At 39.7% G+C, this 14,173-nt stretch overlaps 2 protein-coding genes across 2 annotated transcripts in view; both read right to left on the bottom strand.

Moving 5' to 3' along the window:
• Window positions 1–6,251: 6,251 nt before the first annotated feature.
• On the bottom strand, window positions 6,252–11,079 carry LOC113578972 (alpha-(1,3)-fucosyltransferase 4-like). Its single transcript, XM_027012547.3, has one exon. It carries the CDS (start codon window positions 9,223–9,225, stop codon window positions 8,068–8,070), a length of 1,158 nt encoding a protein of 385 aa, XP_026868348.2. The 5' UTR covers window positions 9,226–11,079; the 3' UTR covers window positions 6,252–8,067.
• A 138-nt stretch (window positions 11,080–11,217) lies between these two features.
• The window catches only part of ankrd49 (ankyrin repeat domain 49), a 3,243-nt gene continuing 287 nt past the window's right edge, over window positions 11,218–14,173 (bottom strand). Inside the window, exons 2-3 of the mRNA XM_027012548.3 lie at window positions 13,642–13,896; window positions 11,218–12,265 (exon numbers count right to left, since the gene is read on the bottom strand). Of these exons, the coding sequence (XP_026868349.2) occupies window positions 11,813–12,265; window positions 13,642–13,869 (681 nt within the window). The 5' untranslated portion in view covers window positions 13,870–13,896 and the 3' untranslated portion in view covers window positions 11,218–11,812. The remainder of the gene's footprint in view (window positions 12,266–13,641; window positions 13,897–14,173) is intronic.

Genomic DNA, 14,173 nt, shown 5'->3' with positions numbered 1-14,173 from the left:
AATCCATGCTCAAAAGTCTTATAAGTGCTCTATGCAATTTTAAATGTAATGTTGTATTATAAAAGAAGGCATGTATTTATTTGAATATACAGTGGCTGTATTAGTTGAACCCCATGGAGGTCATTAAAATGGCTCAGCAGCATATCTTTCTTTTCTAGGGAGTATTAAGGTAAATACATGGTAAGTATCATAAACATAAATACAGATTTTAATGTTTTGTGTTTAATAATGGATACTTTTAGCAGAACATAAATTAAAGTATATACTAGGGTTTGTAAGTAAAGAACATATTTCAGTTAAAACATCATTATAATCACTTAATAACTCCTAATACAATATTAAATATATGTATGTATATGCATACCATAGCATAGGTGGAAAAATGAATGAAAACATGAAATTTGAAAAAATATTAACAAAGTACTATGTATTTGAATTTTAATGCAGTTCTTCATTAAAGCAGGGAAAATAAATATAATGGTAACTTCATGCTTCCGAATCTTGGGCATGCACAACTGCACTGAATGTAAATAATTACAAACACAAAAAAATAAATAAATATTCAATAAACATAAAAAAGGCTCAAATTAATACCTTCAATAATACAAAAATCTTTTTTTTTTTTTTTTTTTTAAATAAAAGGTTTCTTAACATGAAAGCTGGTGCATTACCTAAGTCTCTTCTTCTGAAGTGACTTGGTTGTCACTAGTGTCTAGATTTCAAAATGTTTCTTGTGGCACTCTGCATGGCAGTCACATCTGATAGACTGTCAACCGCTCACATTATTGACTATGTGACCTCAGAATAGAAAACAAAAAAAAACCAATCTGTCTCAGAACTGTGACTACAGTTATATTTGGTATCTGTAATGTTTCATCTATAAGTCATGTGGCATTCCTGCTTCAGGTGGTTGCATGGAAAAATTAACTGAAGTTCTGAAAAGGAAAAGGACTTTACTCTATAATGAAAGCTGGGGTTTGTGTATGGTTCACACAAGAATGTTCCAGAATTGTTACACTTGTGTGTCATTCCTAAAGTTCCTAGTGAAAGAGACATTTGAAGGAAACCTGAGCTTCCTTCACAGGTCTTTCAGTATTGGGGAAAAAACTGAATGGTGCCCAACTGATGCCCATTCCTGATGGAGCAGGAGGCCAGGACTTGTCTACTCAAATAGCTAAACCTGTTATTGTTTCGGTGAGTTCAAGTGTGAACAGTATATGGCATGATCCATGGAGCCATTCACCTGACTTCAGCCACGACACAGAAAATGCTAGCAAACCTAAAAATTAATGAAAGCTAACAGGGGTCAATTAGCATTATAGAAATTAAAGAATTCAAACTGGTCCCCCAACTTACTTTAATTCAGCAGTCATCACATTTTGGTGTGAAGCATTCATTTTATAATTTTTTTATATTTCATATAAAATATTTCATTTTATATGCTACCAATTGCCACCTTCTGGCCTTATTTTTGCTAACCTTGACCTGGACTTCATACACCTAACAACCAAGCTATGCCTTCAAGGTGTTATTAGCCAAGCAGTCTGGCGCCTTAGCAGAGCCATACTTCCACACACAGAATCCATCCTGTAGTGCCCGGTTTGGGAATTTAAGACATTTGAATCTTTTCTGACCAGCTACTATGTTATCACTAATCCATGCCACACATATACATTATGTGAAATTATATGAACTATATAATTACAGGAAATTAGGAATTTACTGAGTTATGGTGTGAAAGAAAAACATACCCACAAAAGAATAACCAAGAGAAGTGGAGCTAAATCAGCTTATCAGGTCTGAAGTCTCTCTCACATGGCACAATTTAACTCTGCTATTCCTGTTTATCTTTCACTCCTGACGATGCATGGGGCTTTTCATGCTGTGTGCTGATATTCAGTCTCTTAATCATCAAAGTACATGCAGCTTTCATTCTTTCGTCTCTCTTTAAAGGTATGACAGATAACTTACCTTCCCTGCTGCTGTTGATGATGATGACAACTACGATGGACAAATAGGCAAGGGCAGTTGATTTTACATTAGGTATAGTTTATATTCTTGTTGGAGGATATCAGAGAAGCACAGTCCACAAATCCATGCTTGTATGTGTATGTGTGTGTGCCTGCGTGCGTGTGTGTGCGCGCGCGCGTGTGTGTGTGTGTGTGTGAGAGAGAGAGAGAGAGACACCTCAAAATATGTTGCTGCTGTTCTGACATGCCAAGTTCAGCATGTACACAGACTCTCTCTCTCTCTCTCTCTCTCTCTCTCTCTCTCTCTCTCTCTCTCTCTCTCTCTCTCCCTTCTGACATGCTTCCTCTCTCATCTCTGCCCAGACATGCTAGGATCAGCACCACACTATCAGAAGGCCTTGGTATGAGAAAACAGGAAGGTGTCCGAGAGTGGGGGAGGGTAGAAGAGAAGCCGATATCAGAGGAGAAAAAAAGATATGAAAAGATATATATGCACCACGTATTTTCCATGTGCTCCACGTATCTAATCAACCAAATGAGATATAGAATTGAGCTTATTACTTAAGTGAAGTATTTCCTCCAGAAAACCTCTTATATATATAGTTGTAAATCTGCGCTCTCCAACAAAACCCACACACACATGCACTGGTGTTGCTATGTTAATTCTTCACTGTTTGTAAGGCAAGGGGCAAGAATCACACACACGCATGCATGCCAAAAGGTTACTTTTATTTTCAAATATCACTTCTCACATATATTCTGTGTTTTCCTACTATTCATTACTTTATAAACAGTGTTAGGACAACAATAAAAATTTCAAAGGTGATGCACATTGATAAAAACCATAGTTATTTATCATGTAAGGGGGTACCTAAGAGTATTGAGTATGAGGGCGACAGTCAGCAGCTACAGGTGAGGTCATGTACACAGTGGCAACCAAAACCCTATTGGTATATTTACTTTCATGTTCAATACTTCTCAAAACCAGGGTTTGGAGATGTACACAGATCCTTGGCTAAAGTGCATGCAGAAATAATGGCATATTCCTCTGTCAAGATTTTAAAAATACAGTTGAGTTAAATTAATACATTACTTCTATTTCTACTAAAACTTAAGTATAATAGTAAAACATGTGCATAGCCTAAAGAACATGTGCATAGCCTAAAGTTTCTTGAAAACTATTAATACCGCTGTTAATTACATTCTTAAAATTATTTATGGATTTTTATTAACGTTCACGCTTTGTCAATATTACCTAATGCATTAAATAATGTTAATTAAGGAAACCTGATATTAATGTTACCCTTAATGTTATTTATTTATCAAAAGCAATTTTAATTGTAAATAAAATAACCGAGTAAATTAGAGATGCACATGAGTATCGTAGTGGCGTCCTAGTAGAGTACTCGTCACTTCAGCTCCAGAAGAACGATAGAGAGACCTTTTTACATCTCTCTTCTCTGACATTTTAAATCCATTATCTAATAGTGTGCTTTAGTATTTTTTCACACGCCTCACTGCCAGATCTGAGAGTAGCTACTCTCCCAAACATGTGGGACGTAAGTGAGACCTTTCCAAAAACTGCAATCAAATCATCTTAACCATAAGCAATTAACTTCCCTTTGCCTCTGTACCCATTTGACACCTCATCTTCATGGCTACAGAATGCGTCAAAAGGCTCTTTAAAGGAACACCTTTAAAGATACGTGATGATGTTTCCAAGATCTCCACCAGACAAATAACATCCTTTGCACCAACACAGAGAGCTTGACAGTGTAGGGGGCGTGTTACGGGATGGGGTTTTTCTGTACCTGTCTGCCTCTCTGTTACTGCGAAGTCTTGACCATCTGTCAAACAGTGGCTCTGGACGCTAACTCCCACTGACCTTAGAGTCAAGGCTCTTGGCACAACAGTGATATCAGGACCATCATTAGCCATCCCAATGGACACAGTGGAGTTCTGTGAGGAAGATTGTAGGGCTGGATAGCAGAGAGGGGTTGTGCCATAGGTAGTCTACAGCTGAGCCTCTATCTGAGTGACATTTTTAGCTGTCCCAGAATGCACTAGGCTCCCACCCTTTAACCGTAATTACACAGCAGGACCAGGGTTGGTATTTACACATTCCACCCTGCATTGGTTGTATGGGGTTTTCTTCTACTTCTTTATTTGCTTTTGGCAAGTTACCGTGAATACTTTAAAAAAAATCAGCATTCTGAGATGGAGAGATTTTAGATAGGCATAAATGGAAAAATGGAGATAACTTATGTTTTTGTTTACTTTCATTATTATTTAATATGTTTAAAAAATAACTGGAACTGTTGGTTTTCCATTGCTATTATGTAGAACAGTATTAATAGAATTATAAATGCATGATGATGAAGATTTTGAAATTGACCACATCAAATAACTGCTTTTTAACCTCATCTTAACTGTCTACTGAAAAGACACATTTGCCAAAATATGAAAAGTACTAAAATAATACTATAAGTACAGAATTTAGCATTTGGTTCTTATACAGTGTCCTATACCATAGGTAATCAAATCACAGTCTTACAGATTTTCCACCCTCCATTTATATAGGAGTCAGATGTAACAACAAAGTGACCAACCAGTTACAATAATCATTTACTCAACTACAAGGGATTGCAAATTCCAGAACCAGATTTGATTTGAGGTCCAGATTTGAATACTACTGTCCTACACATTATTAATTATTTTTGTACTAATATCTAAGTTTAAATATAATTATCATTATCTGACAAGTTCTGTATGTTTTATTTTTATTTTTACTTAAGAGCAGTTTTATAATTATGCTCATTAAAACTGGAAAAATCGCTCTTTAACAAGAATTAATGCATTTTGCCTCTGATAAGCTTCGCCATTCTTAAACTAAGGGCTTTTAGCGCCCCCTGTGGGTAATGGGATGGAAACGCAAGGACTGGGTTTGGTGACAAAAGACCACGCGAGTTCAGTGAGTTCACGGAAGCAAAAATCAAACATGTCATGTTCAAGCACATGGCACCATGGCACTAAACAGTTCTGAAGTGTGGTTTTATGGTGCCCCTTGTAAGTATACTTCTTATAAAACTCAAAGTTCATGAGTTTAAAATGCTAATTTATTCTGATGCCCAGTACTTTAATGCAAATTTCTCTGATAAGGTATCTTGTGTGCTGGTCAGATTTAAGAACATACTGGAGCATTGCATGTAGAATGCTGTATCAAGCCCCAGATGAAAACCAGTTCTATGCATCATGCTTTGACACATAATAAATTGCTCAAACTCCAGCTTTGGAAATTAAGTAATAGATTTTCCTGTCTCCCTCTGTACTGTCACTTTTAAAAATGCTGTGCTTGATGCATAGTGTTGTTGTAATCTACTTTTAATGAACACATGAGAAAATCATCTACTAGGCAAGAGGCAACAAATAATGACTGTTAGAGAGCAGGCAGAATAACTTTGATTTGTCAGACTCGGTGGAATATTCTCTACAGCACCATAAAAAATAATGCAGAAAAGTGTGAAATAGAAATTACCTGGTTCATATTCAGGGCAGCAAAATCTGCCTGCAGGACTAAAACCACACACACGTTTTTAATGCTTTCTGTCTGTTTCCTAGAATGACCTGGTTTGCCTAGTCCCATTTCCACCTTTATTTCTTTTTCACTGTCTCTCACATTAGATTAGATTGCAGGTGGTGCAGCAATAGATCAGAATCTCCAGCAGGTCAGAGTCAGGCAGTGTGAGCGTCTGCCCTGCACTAGTTAGAGATCAAATGTCTGGAGACTTGGTCTGTGTGGGTGGAGAGTCTACATGCACTGAATCCAGTTTTTACTGAATCCAGGCTAATACAGGGCAGCTGAGCTCAACCAATCCATCTCACCCAACCATAGCAGCCAAGCACTTGCATATTACTTCTTAAATGTAAAATAAAAGTTGATCGCCTCTAACTGCTGAACTGTCAGCCCACTGAGATGGTATGCTCTCAGTTATGCAGGGCAGGACCCCAATAGGTCCTGGTCATGACGTGTTCGACCAAAAAATTAAACAGCCAAAGCTTAAAAATACGCGATTTAATGATACCGGTGTCTATGGCATTACAGCACTGAAACTGATCACATGGTTCACTACATTTGATTAGTTTGTAATAGACATATTCCTCTGTATTATGAGACTGGTGAGTGATTTTGCTCTTACTGGAATCGTACAGCCTCAGTGCTAACCTGCACTCAGAGTCTATCATGTATAATTCAGCACTGAGTGGGAACATAATGAGAAAGACCAGGGTGTGAGGTGAGTTTTATTCATGAAAAACATTTCAATGCCCATTATAGGACCTTTTGTTGTAATGTAATGATCCATAAGGGCTTCACAGTACATAAGAGCTTCACTTTAAAGTGACTGATTCATCTGTCACTGCGTGCATAATTTTAGCTATGCATGTTGATTACAGCTTTTTTTGTTGAAAGATGAGTTGTCTGAATGCTCTCTTTTTGTGATATGATGATACTGCACACTGACTGGATAATTAAGCAGCACTTAGAATAAATTTGCATGCGTATGCTGTGGCTGAATCACCGATTGGAGAATGTAAATGAGCATGGTCCTTTCTTTTGATTGACTGGAAGGTGAGTGAGAAATATCAGCACCGCATTCGTCAAAGAAGACAGGAAGGAAGTGCAGTAAATGAGAAGAAGGAACAGAAAGTCACATCCCACACCTGGTTGAAGGATTGGGGAGGAGACTGAAGCAACTGCATCGATGTGTAAGCAAACACACATGAACATGAGTCTGCTGAACACTGGATCCCTGGTGATGTTTTTCTGTGGCTGGACTATAGTGGAATCCACCAGCATCAGCAGTCCCTTGATATGTTGTACGGTATGAACACACACACACACACACACACACACACACACACACACACACACACACACACACACACACACAGAGTAATACAACTTTGTTTTGAATTTTCTTCTGTCTACCTGATTCCTGAACAACAACAAAAAAGGTCAGCTGTCAGGACAGAAAATCTGAATTCTTATGAACGATGTGGCCTATAATGAAAAATCTCTTCTTTCCTTTTCCTTTCCTTGTGACAGAGCCACCATAGAGCCTTACTTTACAGCAGTCAGTTTACACAGAAAGTAAAAGCATGCTGATATTCTGCCAATCTCGGCTGACCAACATACATTTGCTCTGCAAATAACAACCATGGCAACAGTGCATGAGTACACACAGATTACTTTAAGACTGCATAGCTTGTAAAAAGTTTTTCTCTGAACATGAAAATTATTTCATCCGAACATCTTGCTGATTCTTTCATACACAGTCCATGGTCATCGCATACAAACATTAAAAATTAGCTAAATAAAACATTTTAAAAATCCAATCAAAAAGTGCTTGTACAGTACAACTTCTTTTTGTTTTAGCCTCTTTCTCACGTAGTAGTAACAGTGTGACATGACTTTGAAATAATCTGATGTTGTTACCATCGCAGCATGAGACAAAACTGATAATCCCAGAAAGAGATCCAAATCATTTTCTCCTGTAATTACAGCTCTTAAACTGTATGATGAATTCCTTAGAGTGGAGAGCCAACCCAGTTTTCACAAATAACTCATAAATGAAACCCCGGGGCATTTAAACTAAGCGCACTATCCGTTATCTTCAGAGAGCCAGACACCATTAGAGATTATATTAAAGTGGCAGTCATTTAGAACAAGTGTGAAAACATAATGGAACAGCTTAGTTACTTAATAATTTCTAAACACTGTAAAGCACTTTGGGCAAACTGAAAGAATGACTGTGCTATCTTCACCTCCATTGGCTGAAGCAAACTCACAGCTACACTGCTGTCAACTTTTGACGGAATTTAAAGACCCACACTCCACCCTCAATCTGAGTAGAAACATCGAGCAAGATCCTGTTTTCGTGTGTGTGGCATTGCACTGCATTTATCACATGATAACTTCCCCTCATGATTCACTTTCGTGAAATAACTCTGTCTTGGTAATAGACTATGGTGAAAACCATGAAATGCTTCATATTCCTTTATATCTGACCCAATGAATTCCAAAGGGAACACCCCACACTCAGGACTGGAACCAGAATGCAAGGTGTTTAATGGTTTTGTTTTGGTTTTGACTCTGTTGCACAGATTGGCACGCGGAACAGTAGTGCTCTGACCAGAATGAAGTCACATGCACACTGTAGTCCCCCCTCCACGCCAAGTAGCGACGATATTGGGTGGGATTACGGGCGAGGTGCAGGAGGTAGGCGGCGAGGGCTCGGGGCCCCTTAAAGTCATCGACATGGATGAAAGCATCCGCGGGTAGGAAGAGTTCGTAATTCTCCCGCGGCGGACCCAGGACCACTGGCACAGTCCCGGACACCAGGGCGTTCCGCCAGAGTTTCTCCGTGATGTAGTCCGTATGAATCGAGTTCTCAAAGGCCAGGTAGAACTTGTAGCTGGACACGGTCTGCACAACGCTGTTGTTCAGCAGCTGCCGGGCCTGATGCCCGTACACGTCCACGTGGATGTAGCGGCGCAGCCTCCAGTAGAAGCGCACCCTGTCTTGCTGTTCGCCCCAGTTACTGACCACCCACGCCACCAGCCCGCGCTTGCGACGCAGCAAGGCCTTGTTGTCCACACGCAGCCCATACCGGCGATGCCGCTGGAGGTAGCCGTATGGCAAGAAGATATCGGAGTCTACGCGGTAGGACATGGTGAGGTTGAAAATACCATCGAGGCCGTCCAGCCAGCCAGAATGAGATGGGGATTCAAAGTTCATCCAGATCCATTTTTGGGATGGTGGGCGCTGCATTTGCGGAAGCCCGTTCCAGTTGTTCATCAGCTCGCGGTTGTGGATGATGACTGCATCAGCATGTGCATATGCGCGCCTGTCTGACGTGACATTGCAGCCCTGTATGCCATATCTTGAAGCGCAGTCGGGCAGAGGGTTTCTGTTTCCGAAGGGCGGCCACCAGATGAGGAGAGTGACGCCGGAGGCTCTCCTGCCGGCTCGCGTGTCGGAGGGATTGGGCACGTTCACCGCAGGTATAGGCAGATTGAACATACTCAGCACGATTAGGAAAAGTATACAAATCAGTGCAAGAATAAACACTTGCAGGTACGAATTCCGCGAGACTCCAGGACAACATTGTTTTTGTCGGTACAAACCCTTCTGGCTCGCGGGTATGCTTGCGGTTCTGTGTGATTTCCTCTTTGCCCAAACAGAGAAAATTTCCATATATCCAAATAAATGCGTTTTCCTGACCCCCACGCGATCTTTCCCCTTTCTTTTCAACACCCGAGAGAGACAACAAACTTTTCTTGTGGTCCAAACTATTCTACCGATGTCTGTACTGTTCCAGTTCTCAGGTTTGCACCTGAAGAACCAGTTTTGCCTATGTGTCAGAAAGATTTGTATCGATAGCCTGCTCGACGCATTGTATTTCCTTCTTATTCAGGATGCACCGGCGATCTAACTGAACGTGCACAGCCAGCGCGCTCGCTTGCACTGTGAATAGGACTGTTTACTGATATAACAGCCCTTTTCAAACCCTCAACGTGGCAGCAGCCAAACTTGGGTTACAGTGTAAAGAGTTCTTTGTTTACACTCTAGACGGCGGGTGTGGGTGTGTGAGTGGATCCGCTCGAAGCTACACTGAAAAGGATAATTTTTTTCAGGACCACTCACTTACCATGGCTAAATGCAATTACAGTTTATATGAATTTTATCTTTATGAGCATCAAGCAAAGCATTAATCCAGCGATTGTATTACACTAAAATGTTATTTCTGTGTCGTCAAAATCCTGACAGGGTAAAAAAGTAGTCTTTATGAATGAATTTATGTACGGTTTATTAACACACCAAGGACGCAATAGCCTAATATATCTATGTATCACAACCACCTCAAAATCTGTGTGCTCGAATACAGCCTTTAAATTGGCGTGCTCTCAGTGCCCGTACGAGGGGCAGAAACTTCCAAATATAGAAACGGGATTCATAAACAGTTCCTTGTTTTTGATTTGTTTACCGCTCTGGGACCTGAGTAAAGGAACTAGAACTATTTGCTCTATGTTTATGAGATCAGTCTCTGTACTTAAAGATAGCAAAGCTACAGTACTTTAACGGTAACTCTTTAGTTATTTATTCTTCTGCCCTTATGGACATGGCTACAGTTAACATGGTAATTAAGGTTAAAACTATCAGCATTATAATGGTGCCCATCAAATAAACAACTATCAGCATTTACAAAGCATGAAACATATTCATCTTAATTTAAGGAACCAGAAATAATAGGACAAATATTAAATTACCTAGATACTTTACTCTTTTCACTGAGTCTGATGACAAACCCATTTCCATTTAATCTCATCAGTTTCATTTGTTGAATATTTTGTCTCATGTATTTTGTTAAACAACCATATGTTTGACAAAAAGTTAACAAATATAACTACTATGAATAAAGAATGTTGTCTTGTTCTGAAATATCTCATGCCGGATGTTAGCTCACACGGTAGAACCAATAAAATGTTCAGCACTGCCAAAGTACCCGACTAAGTTTCTGTTTATAAAAACCTAAACAAACATAACCGTCAGTTAATTGGTTTAGCTGTAGCATCTAAATCTGCCGACCCATGTTTATATACTCAAGCGCTGATTAATTTCTATTCGCATGTACATATAAGCATGGTGGTCACAGTAAACATCTAATTATGCAAAACCTGCAGAGCTGAATGGCATACTGAATGGCAAACAGGACATCTGAGCATTTTAAATAGTTCTGCTACTGTGTGATGTGTTGCCTATAACAGGTTAATGTCATATATATATATATATATATAGGTTTAACTGATACTCATGATTGTCAACAGCAATTGATAGCTGCATTATCCTTGCACATATTCTTGTGTAGAAGAGTTAAATCAAATGACATGGCATACAGATATTGGAATACTGAGGCTGAGAACACACCATCTGTTCATATAATGTGCCTCCTGTTCTTCCACAACTGTGGTGATCAGAATGAGAGAGCGCGCCATTATTCCACTCATGCTCGGAATTCTTTTGAAAAGGCCAGTTTTCAATAAGCAACTGTAAATGTAATTCATCAGTCAGTCAGGCTAATAATGTGGTGTATCTGTGATCCTGCAGGAGCTCTCTTATGATCAGAGTGGCCTAAAGTGCCAGGCAATATGAGAAAAGTGTGCAGACATTACACAAGAGGACCAAGAGTGAAGTTTGAGTAACATGAGTCAAACTTTTTTTGTTTAGAATCTCAGCATCAGAGAAGGCATATAAATTAGTACTGACTGCAAAATTAAATAAACATCAAACATAGCAATGCCTAGGCTACTGCCATGTGGAAGAGTGAAAACATGGCATTTGTAAAACAAGATTTTAGAAGCTGGTAAAGAGATATTCATTCACTGCATGTTCCATAATCTTTAAGATTCCTTAAGTACATACACAGATTATTGATGAGCCAGAAATGATCAGTAATACCAAACATGACCTTTCCTGGAGCAGGGCAGCTGTGCAGCAAATGTTACCATGGCAACATAGCATGGTAAAAAGAGACCCAGTGTTCCGGGGTTAGATCAGACTAATTGGTCTTTTGGAGATGTCAATGACAACAAACTTTTATTTATTTATTATGTGTTGGTTTTCTTTATATCTGGTCATTTCAGAGTTCAGTGTTGGGCCTTCCTGTTGATTTTGAAAAATTGAACATTAAATGAGAAGATTTTCTACCTTTTGTCCCGATTTAGTGTGTGAAACATATCTGTTCATGGATAAGAGCACAGTGTTGCCTCTTTATAAAACTCTGTCAACATATGTTATTACACGGCTCTATCATCTCAAACAGACTGTAGTGTGCACTCATTCGGAGTGCAATTTCGCAAGCTGTCTCTCCAACGCTGTTCTTGAGTCCAGCCTGTATGGTGCGCTGTGATAGCAGCAGCTCGATGGTCAGCCTCGCTGAGGGGTTTCCTGCTGCTAGCTGCAGGGGTGTATGTTGGCCTGTTGTCATGGCGTTGACCTCTGCCCCCCGGCGCAGCAAGCAGGAAGCAATAGCCGTGTGCCCCCAGCGACAAGCACTGTGCAGAGGCGTCCAGCCGTCAACCGTCCTTGCGTGAAGGTCTGCGCCTCTGTCTAGAAGTGCAGAGACCACAGGCAGGTGTCCACTGTAGGATGCGCGATGAAGAGGAGTGTAACCGTCATCGTCACAGCAATTCACGAGGGCGGGATCAGATGCAAAGAGATGTGCAACTGTGGCCAACTATGGAGGACAAATATAGATGTCACTATACACAAAATGTTTGTTAATTATAGCAAAGGCTTCTAAAGCATTTTAATTTTCTGTCTCTGACTGACTGCTCCCCACATTAGAAGTTTTACATTTCAAGACTTCATCAAGCATTTATGAAATGCACAACAGGTTTGATGGAACTTGCTTACATTTAAAGGCATAATGACGGTTGCCCTCCTTTTTAGATATTATTTCTATCTGGAGACCTTTGAACATGCCATAAAACACAGAATCGGGACCTCATACATTCAATCATTTCAAAGTTCATAGCATTCTCTTTATCAGACAGATAAAAAGACAAACACACACACACCCTTCTCAATGCTGCAAACATTATTCATAGTGGAAAGGCCAGTGTTTTTGAAAAAAGTAGAAGAGGCAAGATGGATAAAGGAAACACTATGTAAGCAGACATGCTACATACAAGTAGTACACAACTATACTACATTACCATTAGAAGGTTTGATAACCCTTCAGAATTATCTGTATTTTTGAATATATTTGACCTGAAATATGACCAGATATTCATCTAAGTGCTAAAAGTATACAAAAGCAATAAGTGCATCTTTGAGCAAAACAATGATGCTTGGCACATCAGACCTCTTTAAGCCCTAGATTAGCTAGAAGGACATGTAAAGCACAGTTCATGCAAGTTATCAACCACCACTGAGTTGAAGCAGCTGTGTAAAAAGGTTTGGAGAAATGTTTTCCCATTCTAAGGGGCAGGATTAATCATCAGAAACACTTGGCTATAGCAATCACTGATAAAAGGGGTCAAATAATTTGCTAAAAGCCAAGGTTTGAATACTTTTTCTCCCAACAAAGGAATTTAATGTCATATAACTGCAACAAATAAATGAAAATATATTGTTTGTGTTTCCTTGGATTCTACCTGGAGTCATGTTTTAGGATTTGAAGGTGAATACAACATGAACAAGGTGAAATTTGAGACATCCCTATTGCATCATACTGGGCTCCATGTCCATGCAGATCACATTGTACAAGACTCAGTAAAACCCCATACATGTCTGTGTGACAAATTAACATTTACTGTCCCCTTATTCCTGCTTGTGCACACACAGCAGCCTATCCTAATATCCACTTACTCATTCAGGCCTTAATCAGTTCCACTTTTAACAGAGCTGTTGACATTAATGATACTGCAGGGCAACAGGAGCAGAATTGAACATCCTGTACTAAAATAATAAGAACATCCACCATAGGACTCCTACTGACAGGGCTACAATTACTTTGAATCCAATAAAAGTGACTGCAGCTGTTAGTGAGTACATACAGCCTTACACATACTACCCTGTAAGAAGACAGGCAAGATAAAGATCACTGACTCTGTTTTTCTCAGCAGCCCAAAGCATCAGCTCTGCTGGATTGCTTTTTAATTTGAGTTCCTGTTGTTGGTACCACTCCTCAGTGTGGTGGCCTTCATCATCATCATCACCACCACCACCTTCTTCTTCTTCTTCCTCCTCGTCCCAGGCGCTCTGCGTCCCAGCAGGGATCATATGAGTATGAGATTCTAACAGTTCCAGTTGATTAAAGCCTTCAGGAAACTCCATGGCCAACCTTTGCACTTCTCAGAGCTTCTGAATGGATAAAAAAGCCACTTTCAGGACGTGTTCAATTTCAGACTATAATACATTCAATTATAATTTTATTCCGGACTAATTTTCTTTGGCTCTCCGACAAAATGCGCTTCAAAGATCTTGATCGACTAATGTTTAAAACTAATGGAGATGAAGAGATATTGGGCTGCATTAATGGGCTATGTGATGTAAGCATCCAAAACAACCCTAATGTGCAGTATATTCAGATGGAGAAGCCGCCCAGAGAAGATTTAAAAGAATGTCAATAGCTATCAAC

Source organism: Electrophorus electricus, chromosome 11 (genome assembly GCF_041902795.1).
Source record: "Electrophorus electricus isolate QZ-2024a chromosome 11, ASM4190279v1, whole genome shotgun sequence".
NCBI classification, from domain to species: Eukaryota; Metazoa; Chordata; class Actinopteri; order Gymnotiformes; family Gymnotidae; genus Electrophorus; species Electrophorus electricus.
The sequence above is the reverse complement of the archived record's forward strand: the minus strand, read 5'-3'. Positions and strand labels throughout refer to the sequence as shown.